Genomic DNA, 27,386 nt, shown 5'->3' on the forward strand with positions numbered 1-27,386 from the left:
GAAGGTTGAGCCTCCCACTCTCTCTCTCTCTCTCTCGCGCTTTCTCCGTCATTTGCACTGCACACTATAAATATTCATACACTCTGGAGCCACACACACACACACACACACACGCACACACACACACACACACACACACACACACACACACACACACACACACACACACACACACACACGCACACACACACAGACACACCTCCTCCGCGTTTTTAATAGCTTTCTTAAAGATGATTGTGCCAAGACCTGCAGGAGAGGGAAAAAAGGGGAGACAATGCCAGCATGAAATTAATTACTATTGATAAATTGACCATGTCCTGACCTCGTAAAATAGACCGACTTGCGACATACTGCAATAGACCTAAAATGCCTTTTTCTAAAACTTTAAGCGTGAATTAAATATAGGTACTACAGGCAATTAGGTATAATCAATTATCAATGAAGTCCTTGAGTTGATGTACACAAGACAAGATGGACAAAAAAAGAAAAGTGAAAATAAAACACAGAACAAGAATTGTTGAGAAAAGTACCAAGCTGTGTCCTCTGACGTGGTAGGGCGTAGAGGTGCGGACGCGGCGCGGTGCAGAGCGGAGACGAATTGAAGTTGGAGCGTGAGGAAGAGGTAATGTTCCAGATTATGCTCAGCTACTCCCTCCGTCTCCCCTCAGCCCCCCCTCCTCCGAGCAGGTCCCGAGGTTAATGAAACTTCTGATGGGAACCTGCCGTCCACCCGCGGGGCGGAGCTATAGGGGGGGCAAGCAGGGCATTTTGACCCTGGGCCCAGGGCCCTCCTATATTGTTGGTGGGGGCCCTATTGTGACCATGGCAAGCTGTTTGAAGGGCCCTGTCAGTGTTTTGCCCCGGGGCCCTGTGGGCAATTGCTCCGCCACTGCGTCCACCCGCGTCTATTATCTCCCTCCCGAGAGCAACTAGCTCCAGGTTCCTCTGCTGGCTGACGACTGCCCAGGAGAACAAGGCAGAGGAAGGAGGAAGGGAGAGAGAGCGGAAAGAAAGAAAGCGAGCAAGAGAGAGAGAGAGAGAAGGAGCACGAGGAGGGGAAAATAAGTGTGAAGATGATGAGTTTTTAATCTTAACATTTACATGTCTCACTGGAGATTGACACAGCGGGGGAGTCGGCGGGCCGAGGGCAGGCGGGATGAGATTGCTAATGTCCTTCTGGATTTTGCTGTGACCCTCGCTCATCCCCGGAGGATTCGAGATGGTATTTATTGCATTAGAGGCCAGTTCTACCTCCAAGTCCGCCGAGCTTACTCACTGAAGCAGCTCCTGGGCTGGCAAGTGAAAAGAAAAGACATGACTATTTGGGTAGAGCAGAGAGGAGGAGGAGTAGGAGGAGTAGGAGGAAGAAGAATAGGTGGAACACACTGCTGGAAGATGTCTGGAGGGTGCAGCCTTTTCAAGACATGGCAACTTCAGCCAAGTCAAAGTCCCATTCTCCCCACTGTCAGTGAAAAAGAAGAGGATTCCCGTTGCCAATGCCAGTGGCAGGAGGATGCATTTTGCTAAGCTTGTCTGTTCAATCAATTTCTAATCTCTTTATCGTTTTTTTTTTATTTTTTATCCTCCACCTCTCCTCTTAACCCTCTCATGCACCAGTGCAATGCACTCCCAATGAAGTCTCAATGAAGGATGCACCTGTGAAAAGAAAGTCGTCACCAGTGGCCTTAAATGTCCTTTGCTGTGGCACAGGAGTGAGGAAGATAGAAGAGGGACGAGAGAAGGAAGGGAAGGGAGGGAGATAAGGAAAGGATGGAGGGAGAGAGAGAGAGAGAGAGAGAGAGAGAGAGAGGGGGGTAACAGAGAAAAATGGGATTGACCTGTTCCCGTCGCCCGGAATCAAATGCACTACCTGTGGAGGCCTATCCGTTATCAGGCGGATATCTTTAATTCGCCTTTTATCAAACATCAGCGTCCTGGAGAGAGACGGAGCAGGAAGCCCCGCAACCCTGGCATCTATTACCCGGGCCCCTGTCGTTTGATTAATGCCAGCCCCAGCCCCCTCTGCGGAACACGCCGTATCAGCTGGCCCATCGTCACGGTAACAAGCAGATATCTTTCTGGCCTTGAGAGGAGTCTGGGGCAATAAATATTTCACTTCACACACTCCCACCTCAAGCTCTCCTTTCTCTCTTTTCACTTATAAACCACACCCACCCCCCTTCCCAGTTCAGAAAGACATTTCCGCCACTTCTACCCTCTTCCTCCTCTTAATGCCCAGTGTTGGAGATGAGGGATGTGGACTATAAAGGAAAGGGTTAACACTTTGTCATTTTAAGTGCACCCTACATCACTTGCACACACGCATGGTTTGCAGGGGCCTGTGGTTAATTAATGGAAGACGCGGTATGGTGGCAAAAAACTTCTGCAGGCGAGGATGGCGGCTTCGTTCGATAACAGCCGCCCTGGAAGCCTGTGCGAAGAGAGGAGAGGAGAGCTCGTCTCCATTGGAGCTTGCAGATAGAGCAGGTCCTGGGAATTAGAGATGTTGTTTGCTCTCACTCGTTTTTTTTTTTCCTCTCGCTCTCCTCCGTCTGCCACCCTGCCCTGCACACACTCTCCCTCCACCTCCTCTTCTTGCTCCTGCTGCTGTGTGCTTTATCCGACTTCCTCTCCACGGTAGTTCTGTCTCTTTCAACTCTTTTCCCTCTCAACTCGACTGGCATTGACTCCTTTTTTGGTCTCTTGCTCTCCTCTGGTTTATTTCTTTTCTTCCTTAACACCTGCCTTTCTCTCTGTCTTTCTTCTTAGTCTTTTCTTCTCTTCCTTTAGCTGTACTCATCCGCACCTCCCTCTGGCTTTCTCCTTAGCTCCTTTTTGGGTTTGGCCTCCTTATTCAGCCCATTAGTGCAGATGGGGAGGTTTTGAGGGGAGCTCGTTTGAGCACACCACTCACCCAGGCCTGAGGCTCTGTACCCTGAAGTACCTGTGAGTGTTGGAGGCTGTAACAAGCTCCAATCACTCAGGCAGCAGGCAGCAGCCGCCACTGTGCCCTACACACCTCAAACTTATTGTAAGTTACAGATGTGCTGTCCATAAGGGCAGTATGGGCTGTGTAATGGGTGAACTATACTTTTTTGGAATGAAATCAACTCTTAGTACTTTGCACTACAGTTTCAACTCTTTGCACTTCTTGCAAAGGGCCTGCCTGCTCTCCCTGGGCATACCTCCTTTATGTCCTGGTGATGCAATCCTTTGTGAACTTTAAAACACTGAATGGTGTGCTCCTCACACTTGGAAACAGTGGAACACAGTGGAAAAACAAAAAATAGGCTGCATGAAGCCATAGCAGAAGTAGAGTTATAAGAATTGAAAACTAAGTGGAAGCACCATGGTTGGTGCTAGCCAGGATAGGAAAACGGTGCATGGACCCTTTGTTTTCCTTATCCATCATCCTTCTTCAGCAGCCTTGTTAAGCAGATATCCAACACATCCCCAACCAGGCACGCAATAGTTGCCTAACAGTAGGTAGCTCACTGGTTACGGGTGCAGTAATTGGCCTAGTGGATTGCATCCATGCAAGACCCCTCATGTTTTTGCAGCTCTCACTCTGTTACTGTGTGGCTGTGGCTATTCTATTTATGAATCCTAAGCTGCATAATGACCTCTTGGCCCAACCCTGACATGAGGGGAAGTTTTGCATGCAGTGCACAGGAAGACATCACCACCATGCTCATTAACTGAGGGCTTAACTGACTCCGTATGTAGCTTTTCTGCACGGCCGGGAAGTGTGTGTGGGAGGAAAGAGAGACAACTTTTTTTCGACGTGGCTTCATCAGAAATCTTGGTGACAGTTTTTTGGCGTGTGCGCTGTGTTGTTGGATTCACAAGAATGTATGCCGTCAACACGTAGCCTGGTATTTCACACCTTTGCGATCCACTTTCATGGATAATTATACACCTTATAGTGTGAGAAGATGGACACATTTGTACACTTATGATTAAATTGTCTACCCTGGTATAAATAGTAAGGACATCAAAAAAAGTGTGCGCGCGCGTTTGTGTGCATGTGTGTGTGCGTGTGTGCGTGCGTGTGTGCGTGTGTGTGTGTGTGCGTGTGTGCGTGTGTGCGTGCGTGTGTGTGCGTGTGCGTGTGTAGACAGTGCTGGATATAATGATGTTTTGATGATGAAAATAGCTAGTGCATGTCTGCCTGAAACTGCCACACTGGTTCCCTCCTGCGACTGCTCTCCTGGTTCGCCGTCTGCCTCATGAACCTGTGTGCGTGTGCGTGTGCGTGCGCGTGTGCGCGTGTGTGTGTGTGTGTGTGTCAGAGTGGCCATGGTGTGATGTCCCAGCCCACTAACCTCACAGTGGGCTGTGTTGGTATCCACCCACACATATAGACGAGAATTGGAGAAATAAAATGTTTCCCAGTGGTTGTCTGATCTGTCAGAATACTTCTGACGGCATATTAATGTCATTTTATGTCAAATCACAAGCCCTCCCCAGGTGATCCTCTTCGATTTTCCTGATTTCTCACAGACAGACCTTTTGATACCAACTGAAAGAAGTTTTAGCATCATACCTCTAACGTTTTTCCAGAAGAGGCCCTCCAAATTTTGAGTGCGATGTCCAGTTGGCATCAAAAGGAACCTGTCTGTGCAGTATCAGGCAAATCGAAGAGGGTCACCCTGGGTAGATTATAGGGAATCGTGTTAATTGATATGGAATGACCCACCTCCCTTTCATGTCTTCAAATGTTAGGTTACCCTAGCCCACCCTGATGAATACTCCTGTGTTTATTTTTGTCTTGAAATGTCCATGTGGGCTTTTGTGTATTTGTGTATTTATGTAAGCTACTGGATACCTGAATTTCCCCCTGGGGATCAATAAAGTTACTCTACTCTACTCTACTCTACTCTACTCTACTAGTTCTCATTCTTTCTTGGAGAAACGCCCCCTTGACCTCATTATTAGCCTGCAAACGCCCCCTTGACCTCATCATAAGCCTGCCAACACCCCCCTTAGTATTCAAAAGTAAGCTAGACTAATGCCTCCCAATGGGAACTAAGCCCCGCCCCCACTCAACTGTATCCTTCTCAACGCCCCCTTTGAGATTCCCAACGCCCCTAGGGGGGCTGTTGTGCCCCTGTTGAGAAACACTATTCTAGCTAATTGTGTTTATTGACATGGAATGACCCACCTTCCTTTCATGTCTTCAAATGTTAGGTTACCCCAGCCTCATCTCAGCCTTCCACCATTAAACAGGCTTAACATAATTCACAGGAAGTGGGTTAATCCAGTTAGACTGTTAAAATTGACTTTGTAACACCTCCAAAGTACTATTTTTTATATGTTGTGGGTTGAACATGTTTTCAAACGACATCATAAAATAAGACATGGAAGTTGCCTATGCAGTCATCTTCTTTTATGACTATAGGCTCTTACTACCTCTTTCCTCAACAGAGTGTTTGAAATGTAGTACTTTAAGCTTACCTAGCTGGCAGCCACCCAGAAAGTGGAGAGATGGTACCTCAAGGTCAATAAATATCTGCAGAGAAGAGAGAGTGGTTGGACTATGTACTCGCTTCTGTAATACTCTGTGGTAGACGGCAAATAAGCTTTCAACAAATAACCAGACATGCTGTTCACCCAAACGAGATACTCCAATTTGAAAGGAATGCAACATGCATTCCAAGCGTACCGTACCGCACCGCATTATTATGCGAGGATTCTCTGAGCATCCCTATGACATGCATTTCTCTGCATACCACATGAATAAGCAACATCAGCTAAACCACAGACCACAGCATTATTTAAGAGAAGATTCCATGGGTTGATGGAAGGCACTATAATACATGTACTAACAGGATGTTCGGTCAACCTTTGGGTTGGATGATATGGAAGCTGTGTGTAAAAGGATTTTGTATCCATTATATGGCCCATTGTGCATATGTTTTCCAGGGAGTGGTTACAACAATATGTTGACATATATGGCCCATTGTGCATATGTTTTCCAGGGAGTGGTTACAACAATATGTTGACATATTTTATATGTTTTATAAGGAGACTCATACTCTGCCCTATTTTTCTGTTCAAATAATGCATTAGGACGTTAAAGAATGCAAAAGCACTGACATTCAAAACATCATCTGAATTCCTATCTCTGTACAAGGACCTGGGCATTCTGAGGCTGAGCTCTCCTTTATTACTATCCAGCTGCAAATGTACATCACCCTTGGACAAACCCACACATTCACACCTAGTATAATGACCAGAATTTTGCACACACAAGTCAGAGAAAGCACTCCATGGGACCCACTGTGGAAGGTTACAAATACTTTAACAAAGGCCGACATAGAGAGGAGGGCGTGTAAGAAACTCTTACTTTTACCACCCACTCTCTCACAGAAGCGGACTGCAGCTATAAAATCAGCTGTTGTTAGGCTCACACTAAACCTGGCACAAAATGTCCTTCTAAATGTCTAGAGTTCCTCACAGACTCTTGTTGGCCCTCAGAGTTTCACAAATGTCGCCCTGACAGACTTGCAAAGTAGGTTGTACTATTCTTCCCCTTGATTAAGTGCAGTGTAGGTTTTGCAGTGTTGCCATACAATGGCTTGAATAATACTAAGGTACACAGATGTTTAGGGATGCACGATGTCAAACATTTCGGCCGATACCGATATCCGATATCCGATATTGATATTGCGGTTTTGGCCTATAAGCGATATTAACCGATACCGATGTTTTTCTTTTTTTTTTCTTTTAAAGAGATGACAATGATGCAAATAAACAGAATTTTTGAATGTCCTCTTATTTCCAAAATAACTTTTTAACTCCCTGTGATAAAATTAGATAAAAAATAGAGACAAATTAGAAGACAAACAATGAAAGTCACCGTCAAGTCCAATCTTTTAGAACCGTAACATATATAAAAAAAACATCTGCGTTAACATCGGCCCAGTTTTACCCATCGGACCGATGTCCGATGTGTTGAGAAATGTCAAATATCGGCCGATACCGATACATCTGGCCGATACATCGTGCATCCCTACAGATGTTCATACAATATGGGAATGACATGGAACCCTACTTATTTAAAGTTTATTTTGGTGTCTTTCGACTTTATGTGATAGGACAGTGTGAGAGGTGGACAGGAAGCGAATTGGGACAGAGACAGGGAAGGGTCTGCAAAGGACCCGGGCCGGGAATCGAAACCGGGTCAGCCGGAACCCTACTTATTTATACAGCACATCCAACTGACCCTAGTCCCAATTCAGTTACAGAGGCAGTTCCAGCTATAAAAAAACCTCTGTTCAGCTCACACCAAACTAGGAGCAACGACTCTTTCTAAATGTCACATGTCTACATACACAATTGTGTAGATCAAGTCACTTTCTGTTTTCCTGTATGTCTTCAAGGGCACAAAACTATAAAACTTTGGGAGCTTTAAGAAAATTGCTGAGGTGCTCTCCGCACAGTGCACTCTCTCTACCACTTTCTTCCTTACGGTTCTCTCGTCTTTCTCCCCCTACCTCACTGCTCGCTCTCTCTCTCTTTCTCTTTCTCTTTCTCTTTCTCTCTCTCTCTCTCTAGTGGACGAGGCGGAGCTGAGGAGGAAGATCACGGAGGAGCTGCAGGCCGGCCTGGAGAAGGAGCGCACCAAGGCCCAGGAGGAGCTTGACCAGTGGTACGCACGCTCTCACCTCCTCACACAGTACATGCCACAAACACACATCTATAAATACATCTATTGCAGATAGAATTGGCAAAGGGCCCTCCATGTTTAAATATAACGTTTGTAGCACAAAGTTTGGTAGCCGTTGGAGCAAGAGTGCACAGAGGCCCAAGAGGGGCACAATCAGTGGTACTAGCTTGCACCACCCCATCATACATGCCAATAACATAGTTGACAAAGGGGTTCTCCATGATGTTTCATCATCATGATTTAAAGCACATGTAGTACACAATTTGGCAGGCCTTGAAGAAGGAGCCCGATAAGGCCCAGAAGGAGCTCAAGCAGTGTTACCCAATGTCAAGTGTATGAGTCTTGGAAGTGTGTCAGCCTAAGTAGCCACACCCAGTGATTGGATACTCTGCAGAGTTCACCAAAGAGTATCCAATCACTGGGCCTGATTTCGAAGGCTGGCACACTTCGAAGGACGCACACTAGACATTGGGAAACGGCCAGTGTTATGCAAGATTGAACCTCCTCTCACATGCCTCCAACACACATCTACAGGTGTATTGTAGATAGAGTTGGCAAAGAGCCCACCATCCTGTTTTATCATCTTGATTTAAAACGTCTATGTCATAACACAGTAGCGCATTAGTGGGACGCTTTGGAGAAGGAGCATGTCACACGGGCGCATTGAGGGTGCACTGTATGACCTGTCAAAAGACCATGAACATTTTCCACCCATCTGATGAAAAGGTGTTGCATTCCCTGCAACACAGCAGAATCACAGTTCAGTGTGACAGCAAGGGATGTCAGACAATCTAAGGGATTCTAAGGTTCTAAGGAATCTAAGGTGATTTCAAAGTGCTATGGTGTGACGTGTCCCAAATGTCCACACCAATAAGTCCATGCTCATCTGGCATCCTCATCCATGACTTGAACTAGCTAACCTCACATTGTTCCAGGAGAGCAGGTCACACGGGCGCATTGAGGGTGCACTGTATGACCTGTCAAAAGACCATGAACATTTTCCACCCATCTGATGAAAAGGTGTTGCATTCCCTGCAACACAGCAGAATCACAGTTCAGTGTGGCAGCAAGGGATGTCACTCATTGTGAAGTGAATGAGAAAACAATGGCTGCAAGCTGATGCGATAGCTAAGAAGAATCCGTCTCCGTGGAGGATGGGAAATTGTCTGATCTTACTCTGCCATTTAAATTCATGGTAGCTCTGAATTCAAATTAAAAGCCATATTGTGCTTTAGTAGCATGCCTGTTACGATATAGTGTTGCAAAAGCATACAGATAACAAAACAAAAATGAGAATAGTGTTACCTTAACCAATCAGTAACAGTCTTTGCGGGTAGGTTCTGCGTCACCACTCTCAACTGTTTGCTGATTGGCTAAGCAGTGAGCGAACCGAGCTAGGGTTTCGCCAGACTAGGCCAAAAACTTTGGGTGGAGTACATAGGATGGCGTTGCCAGGCCAATGAGACAGTCCTGTAAACAGGCAGCCGTGTTCTGTTTGTTCCTCTGCCCTAAAAACTGTGGAGATTGAAACACGTGTTCTCTGATGTGGAAGACAACATCTAATCTCCATACATGAAAAGTACAATTTCATCTCATTAATAGACAAAAGGAGGGCAATCCATCTTCTCTATTTTCATCCCCCAGAGATGCATTTAATTTACTTTTTTTTCCAGATGAACATGATATTCTCTCTCTCCCTCGATCTCGTTCTCTCTTCCTCTCTCTCTCTCTCTCTCTCTCTCTCTCTCTCTCTCTCTCTCTCTCTCGCTCTCTCCATCTCTCTCTCTCTCTCTCTCTCCCTTTCTCCCTCTCTCCCTCACTCCATGGCTCTTTCTCTGTCTGCCTCCCACTGTCTCCTGTATTCTCCTTTTTTGTGTGTTAAATCAATTAATCATGTCTGGGCTGGGACCCCCTCAGTAGAGTTCATTTCCTGTGTCCTGATGATAGAGTGATCTATTAGCTCCCGCTAATGAAGCCTCTGAGTTAAGGCAAGCGCACTTCCTTTCTCTTCCCCCCTCAGTCTCCCTCTTTTTTCCCTCATTCTCTCTCTCTCTCTCTTTCTCTCTCTCTCTCTCTCTCTCTCTCTCTCTCTCTCTCTCTCTCTCTCTCTCTCTCTCCCTCCCCTTGCCCCCCTCTCTGTGCTTCCTCTCTTCTTTTGCTCTCTGCACCCCACCCATCACCCCCCCACCCCCACCCCAACTGATGCAGGTGTGCCTGGCCTGGTACATCTCGTCCGGTCCAATAAACACATCCACCACCTCCAGTAATGGGTCTGGACAGCCTCCAAACACACTCACAAGGCAATTACAACCCGCATAGAGTACCCGGCTGCTGCTTTTTTTATGATCATTTCGCCCTTCTTTTATTTTTTTGCTGATGAAAGTTTCTATCCAAATGAAATGTACTGGAAATATTTAGTGGTTAGCTCTGTCAGGATAGCTCTAAATGCTCTTCAGTGCCTCATTTATGAATTTGTTTTGAGTAAAGTGTACCCTTGTGGTCCCTTGAAAGCAAAGTGAGGAGGTAGGGGATGCGCATACGCAGTCATGCACACACGCACGCACACCACACAGTCCCTTGTGCCACGAAGACAACAACCAATCAACTAGACGCAGATCAATACCCTCCACCCCTTCTGTAAGTGTTAGTGCATTCGGATTCTCTTCAATTCCCCGTTATCTTTTCCTCAGCCCTTCTTCAGTGCATCTTTAAATCTTTCGCTGACTGACATCCTGATGTTTTGCAGTTGTAGGTGTGTACATGTGGGGGTAAGGTCAGGTTAGGGCGTTGTAGAGATTAAAAGATATTAGGTTCAATCTTTGACCAGACAGACCAAATTTGGGGTGGGGTAAATAAATAACGGTCTTTGGTAGGGGTCGAGGTTTTGTTTGGAAAGTGTTGGGAACATAATTGAATGTGCCAGGTAGTTTTACAATCCTATTTTGAAATGATAAGCTGTAAATAAAGGGATGGGGACAATTAAGGTGATTTCAAAGTGCTATGGTGTGACGTGTCCCAAATGTCCACACCAATAAGTCCATGCTCATCCGGCATCCTCACAGGGATTAAAGTTCTCCGGCATATACCGGATTTCCGGCTTTTAGTGATTGCCCGTGTTTTTTAAATACTCGGAAATAAATTGACGGTAAATAAATACATAAAAAGACAACCGTAATCCATCCTGCGTTTGTCAGCCAATTGTAGCAAAGGAGTTCACTAAAACTAACATTGTTAACCAATCAGAAGAAGAAGGGGGCAGGTCTTAGGAAAGCGTGCTACTTCAGTATCTCGCTCGAGTCGGACCACCACAGAGAGCAGTCGCCGACTCGCCGTTCTAATGCCGCGGTCACAGAGCAGTGTCAACAACTCGCTCTACATGGCAAGGCACCTTGCACCGTTTATTGCTCTATGAGCAGAAATATGTGTTAAGATTACTAAACTGCATGCTATGGATTGGTGATGCCGTTGTCGTCAAAAACATAAATGGAACTGGACATTGTGTGTTTGGACATAGCCTACAGAATGTCGATAAGCATACAGTGTTGATAGAGCTTCTCTGCTCAGTGCTAATAATTAGCTCTCCACAACACACAAGGTTCTGTTTTTTTCCACAGACGTTCGATTCCTCTGTGTCTTTTCATAATTTCTGAACTTAGAACTTAGGATTTATCCGGAGTTGGAACAAATTTGCCTGTTTTTTGCATGTTTGGGATGAAATACAGTCACTCTAGAGCAAAATCAAGGCAAAAGGATGCGTTTTGAGAAAGTTTGATAATATCACGTTAGCCTCGTTAGCCATATCAGCTATGCAATATGAAAGATGCGGGCATCGTTTTTCGGCAGTTACACACATTTCAAAAACACAACATTTTAAAGTCTTGCACAACTCAAAACAACGTCACACTTACCTCGTAATATGTTGAGGGTATCCACACATAAACCGAAGTGTCCAAAGTCCTTCATGTATTCTTGAAAGGTCTGCAAAATGTGTTTTGTGAAGCTACTACCTTGAGAATATCTAAATTACGGTCAAGACAACTATTTGACACTAAAGCCCACCAAGTAGATTGCCGAGTGCGTCGCACCATCAGCTATGATTATTTCCATAGCGAGTAACCACAGCTGATGGTGCGACGCACTCGGCAATCTCCTTTGTGGACTTTTGTGTCAAATAGTTTCATGGCCGTAATTGTAGATATTGTCAAGGTAGTAGCTTCACAAAACACATTCTGCAGACCTTTCAAGAATACATGAAGGGCTTTGGACACTTCGGTTTATGTGTGGATACCCTCAACATATTACGAGGTAAGTGTGACGTTGTTTTGAGTTGTGCAAGACTTTAAAATGTTGTGTTTTTGAAATGTGTGTAACCGCCGAAAAACGATGCCCGCATCTTTCATATTGCATAGCTGATATGGCTAACGAGGCTTACGTGATATTATCAAACTTTCTCAAAACGCATCCTTTTGCCTTGATTTTGCTCTAGAGTGACTGTATTTCATCCCAAACATGCAAAAAACAGGCAAATTTGTTCCAACTCCGGATAAATCCTTTAACACAGAGCTGTCACAGCATCTCCCGGAGTGTGGAGCGGTCGAGCGGACCGTTTATCTGTGTCTCATCTCCTAATGTCAACCACTGCCTGTGCATTATGCTACCGGTAGTTCCATTCAAAATAATGGCTGGATAGCGTGATTCATGAATCAATCACCAGATTACTTTCTGGGGTTGTTGGAAGAGGTTGTAGGAAGATGTGCTTCAGTTACTTGTGAGAACACCAACAGTAAGAGAATAATTTGTTATTAGTTAGAATTTAACAAAAAAGCTTAGTTTCACTTCAGCATGTTGCAGATGCCACACTCATGCTGAGTTTTGTTAGCGCGCTAACTACCGAACTTTTATGCTAATGTTTTAGCTAAGAGGAGTCGGGTTACTTATAATAAACACCACCTACATATTAACTGATATTATCTCCGATGGAAAAATCAATGCAAAAGTATTGACATTGGCGCTGTGTTCAACTTAAAAGTGACTCAAATAGCGCCTAGCAAGATGGCAGTCTGCATGCAGACAGCAGCAAGTTTCATCCCACTAGCTGTAGGTTTGGTTGTTGGGTGTATAATTCCTGTCATTGGCACGTTTTTAGTCTACATTCATCTCAAGTTGCCGTTTTCATGATTGTGAGATCGTTAAATAATATGTCACATAGGCCTAATGGCTTGTTGATGGCGTTTAACAATCTGTTAATGGGCTTTAGTTTTCAGTGGAATTCTAGTCATTGATTGGAGGCTAAAAATAATACTGCTATATGGTGATGGACAGAACAACTTGAGCTTGATGATGAAGCAAGACAGTCTTTTTTCTGAGAATAGCCCAATAGGAGAGTAGCCAAAATATTTACAGGGCAGGCACAACAAATTCTGACCTAGAGCTAGCTCTATTCATGGCTCTATTCAGACTGACTGTCTAGATGAGTTCTAGGTTTCTCAGCTGTACACAGACAACATAGTCCATAGTAGCCACCAAAATTACATTAATGAATTAAGTTTATTTGCATTTGTAATTCGTTAAAACTAAAGGTATTTTGCATTATTATTCAGCCATGTCCAGGCATTTGCATTTTCTTTTTTTTAAAGGCAGGATTAAACACTTAGGCCTAAGTAACCAAAGATTATGCTTTTACCTCTGTTATGTATCTAACATGTCATGGTATTTCAATCTTTGTTGGTCATATTCTGCTACACATACTTTTCTCATGCTTTTGTGATGAAATGGCCTATGTAACTACAATATTATGCATAATAAGTATGTAATTATGTAATAATGATTATCGCTACACCCTTTTGGTCTCCTTGGTAGGCCCTATTCGAGTTGCAAAAGTCATTTTGACCCTGACATGGCACCCACATCAGAATAAGATAAATAAGACAAACATAAGTGTAAATACTAAGCTTAAAAAGCAATGAAATTCTCGTTTCACCGTGTATCGAATAGGGTCGCGTGGACGCACCAAAAAGTTCAGGCTCAGGATTTTTTTTTACTTTAATCCCTGGGTCCTCATCCATGACTTAAACTAGCCAATGGAGCTAACCTCACATTGTTCCAGGAGAGCTGCTGTCCTGTCCATGGTCAACCTTATTCCTACATAACTGACAGCTTTTTAAAAACATGTTTGAGCCTTTATTGGATAGGATGGAGTGAGAGGGTGAAGGGAAAGTACTGGGAGAAAGAGAGATGGGGCAGGATTGAGAAATAACATTGGACTGGAATCGAACCCAGGTCCGTGGATTTATGGTATGGTTCCTTAGCCCAGGGAGGCACGGCACCCCTATAACTAATTACGTTTTTTTCTGGGTTCAAGTGCCAGCTAGGCTTAAGTGCACTGTAATGTAAAAACATTTGATGGGACTGATTGTTTGAAATGGGCCCCAAAATGAGAGACTTAAGCCAGATGGCTGTTGGAACACTGCACAAACACAGGAGTCTTCTGACAGCACTTTGTCTCCTTTCCGACACTCGTCTTTGTCTTTTTAGGTGTTTCGTGGAAGTGGAAATGTTCTTTGACACAGAATTTGTACCTTGTCAATCTGAACAAGCTGAACGGGAATAGAAAGAAAGGAAAGATTTTGCCTGTGCCAGCAGCAGCACAAATAAAACCTGCGTTAAATAAAGAAATGATTGATAGTGGGGCAATATTGGTTCTTCACAGCAACACTCGCACGCATACATGCGCACACGTCTCACACACGCCCATGGGGGAATGACGGTAACAAGGTGAACAAAGTACATCAACAACGCCTTTGTTTATGGGTTTCATTTGTTTTAATTGAAACATTGCACTCACTGCACCTGGATGTCTGCAGTCAGTTAAACCATTTCAGTTCGTCTTTGTGTTCAGATTTCATTTGTACTGGCAGAAAATGGGACATGTGTTTATTTGGTTTTGATTGACTGACCCACCTGGCACTTAGTGTTTGTTGTTTATTGTTTTGTTGCTTTTGTTTTAGCTGTTAACCATGTTGTTGACTTGTTCCATCAGCCGCCGCCTGCTGAGTTACTACTTCCTCATGTCAGTCTGACTCTCATGTATCCAGGACATGGTAGTCAAAGTACTCCTCATTCTCTTTTTTTCATTTTTAAAAATCAAAATATATGATTAGGGGCTTTTATGGCTTTATTTGATAGGACAGTCTGATATGGTGACTGGAAGCGAGTGGGACAGAGAGACGGGGTGGGATTGGGAAATGACCCCGGCCGGACTCGAACCGGGGTCCCCGTGGGCATGCAAGCCCAATCTTAACGTGCTGCGCCACAGCACAACCCCAGGAGTCCTTATTCTCAAAGCATAGAACCTGTGCACAACCAGTGTCCAGGTGCAGGTGATGTGCAGTCAAAGTAATCCAAGTAAAAGGGGGATTACATCACCACACACTGGTCTCTGCTGTCTGAACAACACGTTTCACTGTGGCTTTATCAGTTTCACTCGGTGGACTCCTTATTCTCCTTTTCTCCTCGTCTTCTTTCCTTCTGCTTCACCATCATCAGACCAGAACTGAATACAAGGTGAAATTCTGAACAGAAGTAGCCTAGTAAACTAGCCCCACCCGCCAGCGGCCAAAATTATTTTTGCCGGTGAGTGGGTCTTGCCATGGACAATGCCCCAGGCCCTGAAACTGGCAGACCAATCACAACGCAGGAGATTTGTTTTGGTTTTCTTTTGAATCTTTGGAATCTCTGCATTCAGGGTTTTGAAGGAGTGACGACAAAGCATTGGCCAATTGGCACAGACCCAGTTTGGAAAACAACGGGTTGTTCCTATCAACAATATTCCGTAGTCTCATTGATCGGGGTCAGACTAAATATTCACATTTAATCTCACATTTAGTCTGACTTGCCAGGCTAAAACAGAAGGCCAGTTGCTTAAAAGTAAGGTTCCTTAGATGTCCGCTGCAGTAGATTCTTAAGTGCAAAGTGGAACAGGCATCAGATAAAGGACACGAAAGGCGAACGAGGAGAATTGATTTAGAACATTGATATGAAGACATCAGTCCCTCATATTTCCTTGTTGTTCAAATGGCAGTTGTTGAACTGTGTCGTAGATAGCGATCATTCAGGTCATTTCAGTCGAGTCTTTCTTCCTTGCAAGTAGTAGTAATAGTTTGGTCATTGCAGTGCATTTCTCCATTGAAAATAAACTGCAGAAGAAAGCAGGGCCTGTGAAATAATCATTAATTTTTTTTTCATTCTTTCACACTCATTTTTTTTTCTCCGCCCTCTTCAGTTATGCCCAGGACACAACCCTCTGGACACATCCATATTGGGCATTTTTTCCCACCACCTTGGCTGTAAAATACAATTTAAAGTGCGTGTGCGTGTGAGTGTGAGTGTGAGTGTGTTTTCTCCTTTCCATTTCTTTATTGCGGCATTGTTGTTGGGAGGCCAGCGAGTGCAAAGTGCCTGTCGCATCACCCGGGCAACGCCATTAAGATGGAGTGTAGGGGCTTTATTGACCGTGATGTCATGCTCGGATGGACCCAATCAATATTTTCCTTAATGTTGTCTCCCACTTAGTTCTCTCACTTCCTTTGTGGTGTGTGTGTGTACGTGTGTGTGCACGTGCGCTCGTATGTGTGAGGGAAGTAAGGCACGGTGTGTTTTTGCGTGGTTTCATGTGTTTGTGAGTGCAGTAAAGCTAGATGTGTTTTTGTTTTTATGTGTGTGCGTATATGTGCTCATGGTTTTGTCCGTGTGTGTGTGTATATGTCTTGCGTTGTGTTGTTTTTAACTGCCTGTGCTCTGGCACTTAAAGCCTAGAGGGAGCAGTAACAAAAATAGGCAATATGACTCGTAGGCATGGAGCACATCCGTTTCTATTAGATGCAGGACCCCAAGACTGAATGCAGCCGCCGCGCCACACACACACACACACACACACACACACACACACACACACACACACACACACACACACACACACACACACACACACACACACACACACACAGAGCCCATTTAGGTTTCCCTACATATGCTGCACATTTCCAAAAGCCATTTCTTCTTCGGCACTCCAGAATAATAGAGTTTGCATGTAAGTAGCAGCGCATGGCAAAAAAGTGACATTTAATAGGGTATTTTAGTGCGTAGCTTAATACCACTCTTCTCCTAATGTCTGTGCGAGAGAATTGAGTTTATGGTGTGCGTGTGCGTGTGCGTGTGCGCGTGCGCGTGTGCGTGTGCGTGTGTGTGTGCCTGCGTGCGTGCGTGCGTGCGTGTGTGTGTGCCTGCGTGCGTGGTGGCGTGCGTGTGTCTGTGCGTGCGTGCGTGTGTGTTTTGTGTTTTATGGGATTTCTTGCCGGTGGTCAGATGGGAGATGTGAGTCCTCAGACCATATCCCAGAGTGCAGTGGGCCAGTGGCCTTCTGCGGGATCGAAAAAACTCTCCCTCGAGCACACCTCATTTTTCACACCCTCTCTCTCTCTTTTGCTCTCTCTCTCTCTCACACACACACTTTCTCTCGCTCTCTCTCTTGCGCTCTCTCTCTCTCTCTCTCTTTCTCTGTCTCTCTCTCTTTCTCTGTCTCTCTCTCTTTCTCTTTCTCTCTCTCACACACTCTTTCTCTCTCTCACACACACTCACTCACTCACTCACTCACTCACTCACTCACTCACTCTCTCTCTCTCACACACACACACACACACACACACACACACACACACACACACACAAGGTATCTCTCCCATTCTCACTTTTTTCCCTTGGTCCCTATCTCTCCGTCTCTACTGTTGGCCTTCTTCTTCCCTTTCTCTTTCACTGTCTGTCTCTCCTTATTCCTTCACGTCTCTCTCTCTCTCTCTCTCTCTCTCTCTCTCTCTCTCTCTCTCTCTCTCTCTCTCTCTCTCTCTCTCTCTCTCTCTCTCTCTCTCTCTCTCCATACTCTTATATTCCACACCTTATTTTGCATCACAGCAATTAAAGGAAAGGAAAGCATGAGTCCATCCCTTGTAATGGGTTATAATTGAAATGCAATGGAAGAGGGGTTTTGTCAGGTTTTTTTATTCAGACATAATAAGGGCATGTAAGGCTAATTTGCTTTACATTCTTTCTCCCCACATTTGCTTTTTGTTTGTCCGAAATGGCTTTTACACTCTTGGGTCAATTCATCTCTGAAACAACACCATTCACTGTGTGGAGATGGATTCGAAAGCTCTGTGTTCTCTGCCTTCTCTGACTTTCTGTCAGACCTCTTTTTTAAAAAACACTTCACCTTTCCCAAGATAGCTCATGAAATTGTGAGAGCAGGCTTTTTGGAGAGGTGGTTTAAAAAGAAATCCCCTGGTTCTCTGCTGAGCATTAAATCCCAAGTCTCTTCAACAGTCAGTACTCCTCCTTCAAACCTCTCCCTTTCACTTTTAGATTCTGCCAATATCTCCTACTGTTTCATCGTCTTTATCACTTAGTTTTTCATCATTTGCCCCCACCCCCCCAAGTCATCTCTTTTTGGCTTGTCTTTCTTTCTGTCTGTTGTCTCAATCATTCTCGCTCACTCATACAATACTTGCTCGTGTAGACTTTCTTGCTCACGCACGCACACACACACACGCCGGCACACACACACACACACACACACACACACACACACACACACACACACACACACACACACACAGTGCAAGGCTGTACTCAGGGCCGCCGCTAGGCATAAGCAGTGCGCTTAGGGCCTCAACCACTTTGTTCCCAAAATTGGGGCTTCCAAAATTGAGATTGGGTTAAAAAAAAACATTATTGCTATTATTATTATTGTTTTCATTATTATCATTATTATTATTTAATTATGAAGGGGGGCTCCTGACCAGTAATGCTTAGGGCCTCCAAACCTTAGCAGCGGCCCTGACTGTACTTCTCATGTTCTAGCCTGGCTTGGCAGTGAAATGCATAGCTGCAGAGAACCACAAAAGGGAAAGCGGGGGATGACAAAGGTCTCCCTGCTATACAAGTAATGGCAAGCATTAGTCTCTCATCTCGGAGAGGTGCAGGGCTCTAAATGAACACCAGCTAACTGGCCAAATGCTGGTGAAACTTCATTTTGACTGGTAGTAAAGACCAACTCACTAGCCACTTTGACCATTAGTGAGTGTGTGTTTGGCTAGTAAGATTAACATCTACCAGCCATTTAGGCTGGTGATGAAAAAAAGTTAATTTAGAGCTCTGGAGAGGTGGTAGTGACCAGTTGACCAGATGCTGCCTTCCCTGCCACCAACCCCTAGAGGGGGCACCACAGGCATCAACCTCTAACCCTCCTTTGCTGAACCCACACGCCGACTCAGGGTCTACACGACACACACATTAGCCCCATTTTCACTGCTGTAATCGACCCTTCTCGTGCCGTACCAGTGGTTTGCAGGGCTGACAGCCCAGACCCACAGCCCTCACTGTTGTGTTCTCACTACTGGGGTTGGGGTGCTAGCCTGGATAGATAATTCTGTAGGCATGGGTCTAAGAGGAAAGCAGATTTCTAGTTTACAATAATGTAGTGTAAAAACATGGCACACTTGTCATTTTTTAACTCTGCGTTGATTTTTGTTTTGCATTATTTAGTATTTATCACACATTAAGTGTTTTTTTCTTATTAATCCAGTTATTTTATGAAATCTGTGTGTCAAATAATAACAAATGCATAATAATTGTTTTGATTAGTCTTGCATCTTGAGGGTAGTGAGGTGCTGTTGACCTTCTCTGCCACGAACTCTGAAGGGGTACCACCACAGGCATCCACCTCTAACTGAACCTACTCACCCACAAAGGCTCCCGTCAATATTTTTTTTTCCTTGTACAAGGACGCCACAGATGGCCAAACTCGGCTTCTCATTGGTCAACCTTCACAACTTCCTGTGACAGGTTAGGGTTTAGGCATGGGTCTGGGCACAATTTTGCAACAAATTTGCCAATACCTTGCTTATTTCGCCCTTCTTGGCAAAAGTAAAGAATCATAAACATTGCTTTCCTGACAGTTTAGGGAAGGTTTAGGTTTAGGCACATATCAAAAGTGTGAGTACTATCGGCGTGTTTTAAGTTTCAACACTCTCCTGTAAATCCCCCATCTCACGTGTTGCAGTCTTGCCGCTCTGGAAGTTCGACCAATCAGAGGCCACCTGTGGCGTGACCCTACTACGAAAAAAAAATATCGCCTCCCGTCAACACAAACACATTGACTTCCTGTAAGACCAGAGCTGTGCTGTTGTTAGCTCATGGTTAGGAGGGGAAGCAGCCACTTACCAGGCTTAGCATCTAACCAGACAGCAGTGACAAAGGATGTAGGATGTGTATGGAGGGGAAAGGAAAATACAAAGTTTTATGTGAAAAGGAAGTTGTTTTGAATTTTGTCCTGTTGAAGTTCTGATGAAGGCCATTGCATGCCGGAACATGTTGGCAATTTTAATCAGTTCTACCATGAACTAGCTCAATTTCTTTTTAACAAAGAAGAATAGTGCCTTGGATATCCTCATAACCTTGTTCCTTGTATGTGAAAAGGACGTGTGTTCTCTTTAATTCTCCGCCAAATGCAGCAGACGCTGCTGCCAAAAGTTTGAACATGTTTCAATCAGCTGATTGCAATGAGCACTAAAGGCCAACTACACAGTGATGTTGCCCAGTGTTGTCTTTTTTACTTCCTGGACCTGGAAGTTACTCCTCTGCAAATATGAATGCATCTAAGGTACTGTTGCCCTAGAGCTCTTGAAGGCCAACGCAAAGCAGTGACCATGGCCTGTGGAAAAAGTGAGACAGAGAGAGGAAGGATGCGGATGGATGGAGGGATAGAGAAGAAGCTGGAGGGAGGGAGGGACGACGAGAAGGAGAAGTAGGAAGGACAGAGTGATTAAACAAACGGCGCAAAAGTGACTGATGTGGAAAAAGGGTTTTATGACCCGCCAGTTGCTCACTCAGCAGGTGAGTGTGTGTGTAAAGTATTTAGGGTGTATGTGCATAAGTGCATGATTTGTCATTGTGTGTGTGTGAGTTTGTGTTTTTGTACAGTGTGCATGCGCAAAATTGTCTGCACTTATGCGTTTCTGTGTGTGCTACTGAGACAATCTTCGTAAAGAAAGAGTGCGTGCGTGTGCGTGTCTGTGTGTCTGTGTGTGTGTGCGTGTGTGTGTTTCTGTGCGCCTCTGTTGCTAGCTGCACCACTGTTCTGTGTCCACTGCTGTATGTTGTCAGGCGCTGATGTTGTACTGCAGTACTACAGTCTTTACACGCATCCAGTCTGCTGCTACTGCTGCAGAGGAGAGATGTAAATTTGGACACACACACGCACACACACACACACACACACACACACTCCTTTTCTCTGTTTCGGTTCTTCATTTTCTGTTCTTCCCTCTATTTCTCTTTTTATTCGATTTTTTTCTCCCCTTTTTTGCCTTTCCTCTCCTGACCTCTGTCGTTTTCTATCACTCTGTTGCTCTGTCCCTTTCTCCTTTCTTCTGTTTACTCTGTCTCTCTCTATCCCGCTCCGTCTGTGGGTTGTAAGGCACTGGAGCGTATCGACTGTGGAGAGAGAGAGAGAGAGAGAGAGAGAGAGAGAGGGAGAGAGAGAGGGAGAGAGAGGGAGAGAGAGAGAGAGAGAGAGAGAGAGAGAGAGAGAGAGAGAGAGAGAGAGAGAGAGAGAGAGAGAGAGAGAGCATGGAGAGAGAGAGAGAGAGAGAGCATGGAGAAAGAGAGAGAGCATGGAGAAAGAGAGAGAGAGAGAGAGAGCATGGAGAAAGAGAGAGAGAGAGAGCATGGAGAAAGAGAGAGAGCATGGAGAAAGAGAGAGAGCATGGAGAAAGAGAGAAAGAGAGAGAGCATGGAGAAAGAGAGAAAGAGAGAGAGCATGGAGAAAGAGAGAAAGAGAGAGAGAGAGCATGGAGAAAGAGAGAAAGAGAGAGGGGGAGAGCATGGAGAAAGAGAGAGAGAGAGGGAGAGCATGGAGAAAGAGAGAGAGAGAGAGAGAGAGAGCATGGAGAAAGAGAGAAAGAGAGAGAGAGAGAGAGAGAGAGAGAGCATGGAGAAAGAGAGAAAGAGAGAGAGAGAGAGAGGGGGAGAGCATGGAGAAAGAGAGAAAGAGAGAGAGAGAGAGAGAGGGAGAGCATGGAGAAAGAGAGAGAGAGAGGGAGAGCATGGAGAAAGAGAGAGAGAGAGAGGGAGGGCATGGAGAAAAAGGGAGAGAGAGAGGGAGGGCATGGAGAAAGGGAGAGAGAGAGGGAGCATGGAGAGAGAGAGAGGGAGGGCATGGAGAAAGGGAGAGAGAGAGAGGGAGCATGGAGAAAGGGAGGCCTGCATTGCCTCGTCAGCACAAGGCGTCGGCCCCCGAGCACTCTGGGAGAAGAAAGGGGCTCAGAGCGGATTACACACAGGCCAGAGAGGCGGCGGCGGCGGCGGGGTGGTGGTGGGGGGCGCCACTCCTCTGGGCACCTCACACATGTATTGACGTGTACACACACACACACACACACACACACACACACACACACACACACACACACACACACACACACACACACACACACAAACAAGCCACATACACACCCAAACCACACAAACACACAAGCACAGAGCCCACGCACACACACATACACCTCTCTCTCCCTTTCCCATCATTTCCGTCAAAGGTGCAATAAAACACATTTACTGACGCTTATGCTCCCTATATGTTTTCCATCCTACCTGCCAAAACTGCCAATAAATAACTAGAAGGAAGAAGGAAGTAGATGCCTTTCTGCAGCAGTGGACCGTGTGAGATTTGGGAAGGCATCATGGCATCGATGGATGGTTTTTTACTTTTTCTGGGTACACTTTGCTGACAGACACTCATCTCAAAGATCTTTTTGACGTTTTGAGTTGTTGGATTGTAGCTGCCAGTGCCTTTTTGTTGCATTTGTACCCAGGTGTGATTGTCTTGTGCATTTGAGGATTTTGTTTGAAATGTTGTCCCTTGCTGAAAGTTCACAAGGCCCACGAACTTGGTCCCTTCTACGCTTGTGAGAGAAAGAGAAAGTAGAGAGGGAGAAATGGAGTAGGGTCGTGAAATGATCTCAGGCCCTCAGTCAAACCAGAGTGCCAGTTCGAGCTCAGCGCCTTAGCCCACTAAAGGCTGATGCATAGTCACGCGGTGCCGATTGCGGGGTAAAGCATAGACGTACTGTCAGCGGGGGGTATTGCCTCATAGTCGACCTACATGCGAATGCGTGCGAAAGGGCGTGGTGTTTTTTTTTCCCGCCGAAAATTCAAGAGTGGGGCAAGGGGGGAGGGAGGAGGAGATTTTAATGACGTCAATTCACCTCCGTGACAACAGGGGGCGAACTAACTCATTCAGTTGAGCCCAGTCCCTAGAATGAATCACAAAGCTAATCAGCTGGCTATGTAAAACGTAATATTCCACTAGTAGCCTACTTCTAAAAGTTGGGGCATAATTAGATGGTACAACATCAGTTTATTTTTGGTCAAGTACTACATGAGATTAAATGCAAGACAAACGCCATTTTAAAAGACAATAGACAGCATGAATGGCCATTCACACCTGGGGCCTAGTAGTAACTAGCCAGCTAAATCAGTCATTACAAAGTCAAAGCTAGTTGACTAGCCACCTGAAACGTAATTCTACCACTAACAAAGAGGCTTCTTGCTATTAATTTAAAAAGTTGTGGCGTAATTAGACATGAATGATAGCATACAAGATTCTCTCTTTATTCATGTTTTACAGTTCAGGTGGTTAAAATGCCAAACAAAAGCCGTTTTAAATACAATACATCTAATGGCCATATTAACAGCTAGCTTAGCAACTGTCAGCCAAACCCATTCAAACTCTACAGGACATTAGCGAACCCTGTTTTAGAAGCTAGCTAGCCACACTACTTGTACTATATACTGTATCAACAAAGAGGCTTCTTGCTATTAATTTAAAAAGTTGTGGCGTAATTAGACATGGATGATAGCATACAAGAGTCTCTCTTTATTCATGTTTTACAGTTGAGGTGGTTAAATGAAACAAAAGCCATTTTTAAATACAATAGATAGCCTATCTAATTAACAGCTAGCTTAGCAACTGTCAGCCAAACCCATTCAAACTCTACAGGACATTAGCGAACCCTTTTTTAATGAGCTAGCTGCCACACTACAAAAGAACAAAGAGGCTTCTTTGCTACTACCACACTACAAACATATCATTTCCATGATGGCCTTTTATGGATATTTCTAATTGATTTTTTGGAAGTTGTACTACTGAAATAAAAAACAGTTTCTCTTCTCCCTGTCAAGTAAACTCCAGTGATTTCCTGCCAAGTCATCTGCATCGTGTTTTTCGTTTTCCTTCAAACCTCCGCGGTAGGGTAGAAGAATAGAACACAACTGACCTATCAGGACTGAGTTCCCCCCGGACTGCCGTAAGCGCATTGACCAATCACCGTCTTCAAGCATAGCTCAGCTCACGGACATTTCAGCCTGGGAGAAACATGCGTGTACTGCAGCCAGGGGTCGTTTTGTCGCTGCACAGGGGGGCGCTGTGGCTCATTCTCTGTGCAGAACCCCCGCGAACGCGCGACTCTAAACCCCCCTTTAGTCACAGCACCCACCAGTGTCAACCCACTCTTCTCCCCCCCCAGTCTCCGCCCACTCTTAACCCCTCCTTTCTGTGTCATACTTCTGTTTGTCCTTGCTTGTGCGGGCGTCTGTGCTCATGTGAAGGCTCACACTGTCCAACTGCCCAACTGCCCGCTCCCTTTTAGTCTTGCACTCTTCTCCCTCCTGTCTCACTTTTACTTGTGCGTGCGTGCGTGCGTGCGTGCGTGCATGCATGTTTGCAGTTTCCTAGGACTTTCTGGCAGCAGTTATCCATCCTTTGGCATCCTCTGAGTTCCTGCATTGTGCCCGTGTTGGACCACACACAAGATATGGTGGGCATGGAGGACCGCATGAGCCGAAGCCCCCCCGCCACGGGCTTAACCATGACCAGGGTCACTGCAACACGCACGCCACATGTCACTCAAACCACCTACTGCTTTTCCCACCACTACCACACTGCTATGCTGCACAAGAGATTTGGCAATACACGGACACACACACACAAACACAAACACAAACACACACACACACACACACACGCTATTGTCTACAAAATGGTTTTCCAACAGCTCTTTGCTTCCCATGCCAACAAATTCAGCCCACCTACCACCGTTGCTACACCACCTTTCCTCTCCAACTGTTCAATCACATTATTGCATTGCACAAAACGATGTTTAGTGCACGCACGCACGTGTGCGCACACGCACGCACGTGTGCGCACGCACGCACGTGTGCGCACACACACGTGCGTGCGCGCACACACACACACACACACACACACACACACACACACACGGATTACAGACACAAAAACGATTTTCCTACTGAGCATACTCCCCTTGCCAATAACATCCAGCTTGCCTGCTGCTTCAAAACCTTTCTCTCCTTCTTCCCTTCCCACTATTCATCTCCTTAAGCAGACGATTAAAAACATAGGGGGACCCCCCCTCATCCTCAAGACTTGGACTGGGCAAATATTCTTTTAGGTTCCTCTTAACCGTCTCTGGACTGGACGGGCCTGTCTTGTAATGGCGGCTAATGTGTTTTCACATCGCCATAAAGTGTAATTACACTGACTTTAAGCATATCACCTCTCTGTAGCGCTGCCTGCCTGCTAGCTCCTCTGTTTTATATTGACGTGGCCATCCCACTGATCATTAAAGGGCGTAAAAGACGATAAAAGTTTTAAAAGGGGGGCCCGGCCAGATGGGTTGCTAACGGTAACAGGCAGAGTGAGGGTAGCTTAAGGCCCTGTTCTTGCCCTTGTCTTTGCGTTTGACCTTGTTGGCGAGAGGGACTGAAGGGATTGTTACCAGTCAGTCAGCAGCTTTTCTCTCTCTCCCTTTTTTTCATAGAAACACTCGTTCTCGGTCTCTCCCCTCCTCCATTGAAACCTGTGGTGCTGTTGTGTTGTGGTAATTCTTTATCACACAAGGGCCGTACACACACGTCGCTGCTAGTTACTCGCTCAGCGAATGAACTCAATAGAATGTCAATGTGTTCCAGCGAAACTAGCAGGCGAATAGGCGAGTACTGTACAAGCGATGCGATGTGGGCGGATCCCGAGTTGAAAATATTTTATCTTCGAGCGAGGCGAGTAAGCGAGTAACCAATTGGAAGGCAGAGTTCGGTACTTCTCGCCTGTTCATTGGCAGTTAAAGCCGCGGGAACTTTCAGCAAACGTTCCATGAAACAGAGGCGAGTAGACGAGGAAGCGAGAAGCTAGCAAATAGCAGCGATGTGTGTGTACGGCCCTTAACTCAGCCCACCTATCACACCTTGCTGGTGAGAAAGACCTGATTAACTCACTCTGAAGAATTGACTCTTGGTCTAGTTATTTCTGCAAAGTTTACACATAGCAGGGTATTTTGATAAACAAACATTTTTCTTCCCTGTGTTTTCCAAAATGTCCTCGTACACACCATGGGCAAATCTGCATAAATATGTTGCCGTTAGCTGTCATAAGCTTGTGCGTGGCAAGGAGAGAGCCATTAAAGTCTCTATTTTATTTAGTCACAGTCCCTGAAGTCATGTGGGGGGACGCTTCCAGTTTGTTTTTGGATTTTTGCTATTGTGAGATCCAGCTACCATAGTACAGTAATCAACCCTACCCACACTCTCAGTCCCTTTTATCCACAGTGCCTGCGATTGTGTGGTGTGGTAAATTGTAAGAAAATGCTGTAAAAGGCTGCAAAAGTGAAGTACTGGATACTAGATGTGCTAATGGGTCTGCTCGTCTCCACTGCTGTAATTTTGGCCAGTTTTTCGGCAGAGCTGATTTGCTGAGACGCGGGTGTTATGTAGTGATGAGTCTGACCTTCTCATCTCTCTCGCTCTCTCTCTCTCTCTCTCTCTCTCTCTCTCTCTCTCTCTCTCTCTCTCTCTCTCTCTCTTCCCCCCCCCATGTCTTTATTCCTTTTTTCATTCCCTCACCTCTTTTCCCCTTTCTCTCCTCCATCTCCCGCATTTTCCTTTTTGGTCTCTAGCTGTTCTTTGAAAGTGCCGTTGTCTTTTCATAATGTATTCATAGTTTTCTGTCCCCCTCCACCTTCATTGTAATGCAGTTTGATTCGCCTCTGATTCTGTGTTTTGTTCCCGTGATTAGACTGTTTCTTGTGTGTGTTCGTGTATGTTCGCGTGTGTGTGTGTGTGTTCGTGTGTGTGTGTGTTCGTGTGTGTGTGTGTGTTCGTGTGTGTGTGTGTGTTCGTGTGTGTGTGTGTGTTAGTGTGTGTGTGTGTTCGTGTGTGTGTGTGTATGTGTGTGGGTCCATCCATTTGCTTCCACCTGCTCTTGAGTTGAGCTTGCTTTGTCTTTGCCAAATGTACCTTTTCCCTGTTCTCTCTCTCTCTCTCTCTCTCTCTCTCTCTCTCTCTCTCTCTCTTTTTCTCATTCTTTCTTTCCATTGTCCTTTTGTTTAAACCATGAGCACAGGAAGAGAAGTTGAAGTGCTATTAAGCAGCATTTAGATTGATTATATAATCAGTGTATGCAAATAGGTGGAGGAGTTTTGCTTTTTTGTGAGTGCAAAAGCTTGTGTTTGTGTGCGTTTCAGCTTGTGGTTTTGTGTGTGCGCGTGCACTTTTTTGTGCGCGCGTGTGTGTGTGTGTGTGTGCGCGC

The 27,386-nt window shown here is 45.3% G+C and overlaps 1 protein-coding gene across 1 annotated transcript in view; it reads left to right on the plus strand.

The window, feature by feature from the left end:
• chchd3a (coiled-coil-helix-coiled-coil-helix domain containing 3a) overlaps positions 1-27,386 on the plus strand; it is a 128,037-nt gene that overhangs the window by 8,264 nt on the left and 92,387 nt on the right. The window contains exon 3 of the mRNA XM_063217438.1: positions 7,561-7,654. Within this exon, the coding sequence (XP_063073508.1) occupies positions 7,561-7,654 (94 nt within the window). The remainder of the gene's footprint in view (positions 1-7,560; positions 7,655-27,386) is intronic.

The sequence above is a fragment of the Engraulis encrasicolus genome, chromosome 15, assembly GCF_034702125.1.
Source record: "Engraulis encrasicolus isolate BLACKSEA-1 chromosome 15, IST_EnEncr_1.0, whole genome shotgun sequence".
Classification (NCBI taxonomy): domain Eukaryota; kingdom Metazoa; phylum Chordata; class Actinopteri; order Clupeiformes; family Engraulidae; genus Engraulis; species Engraulis encrasicolus.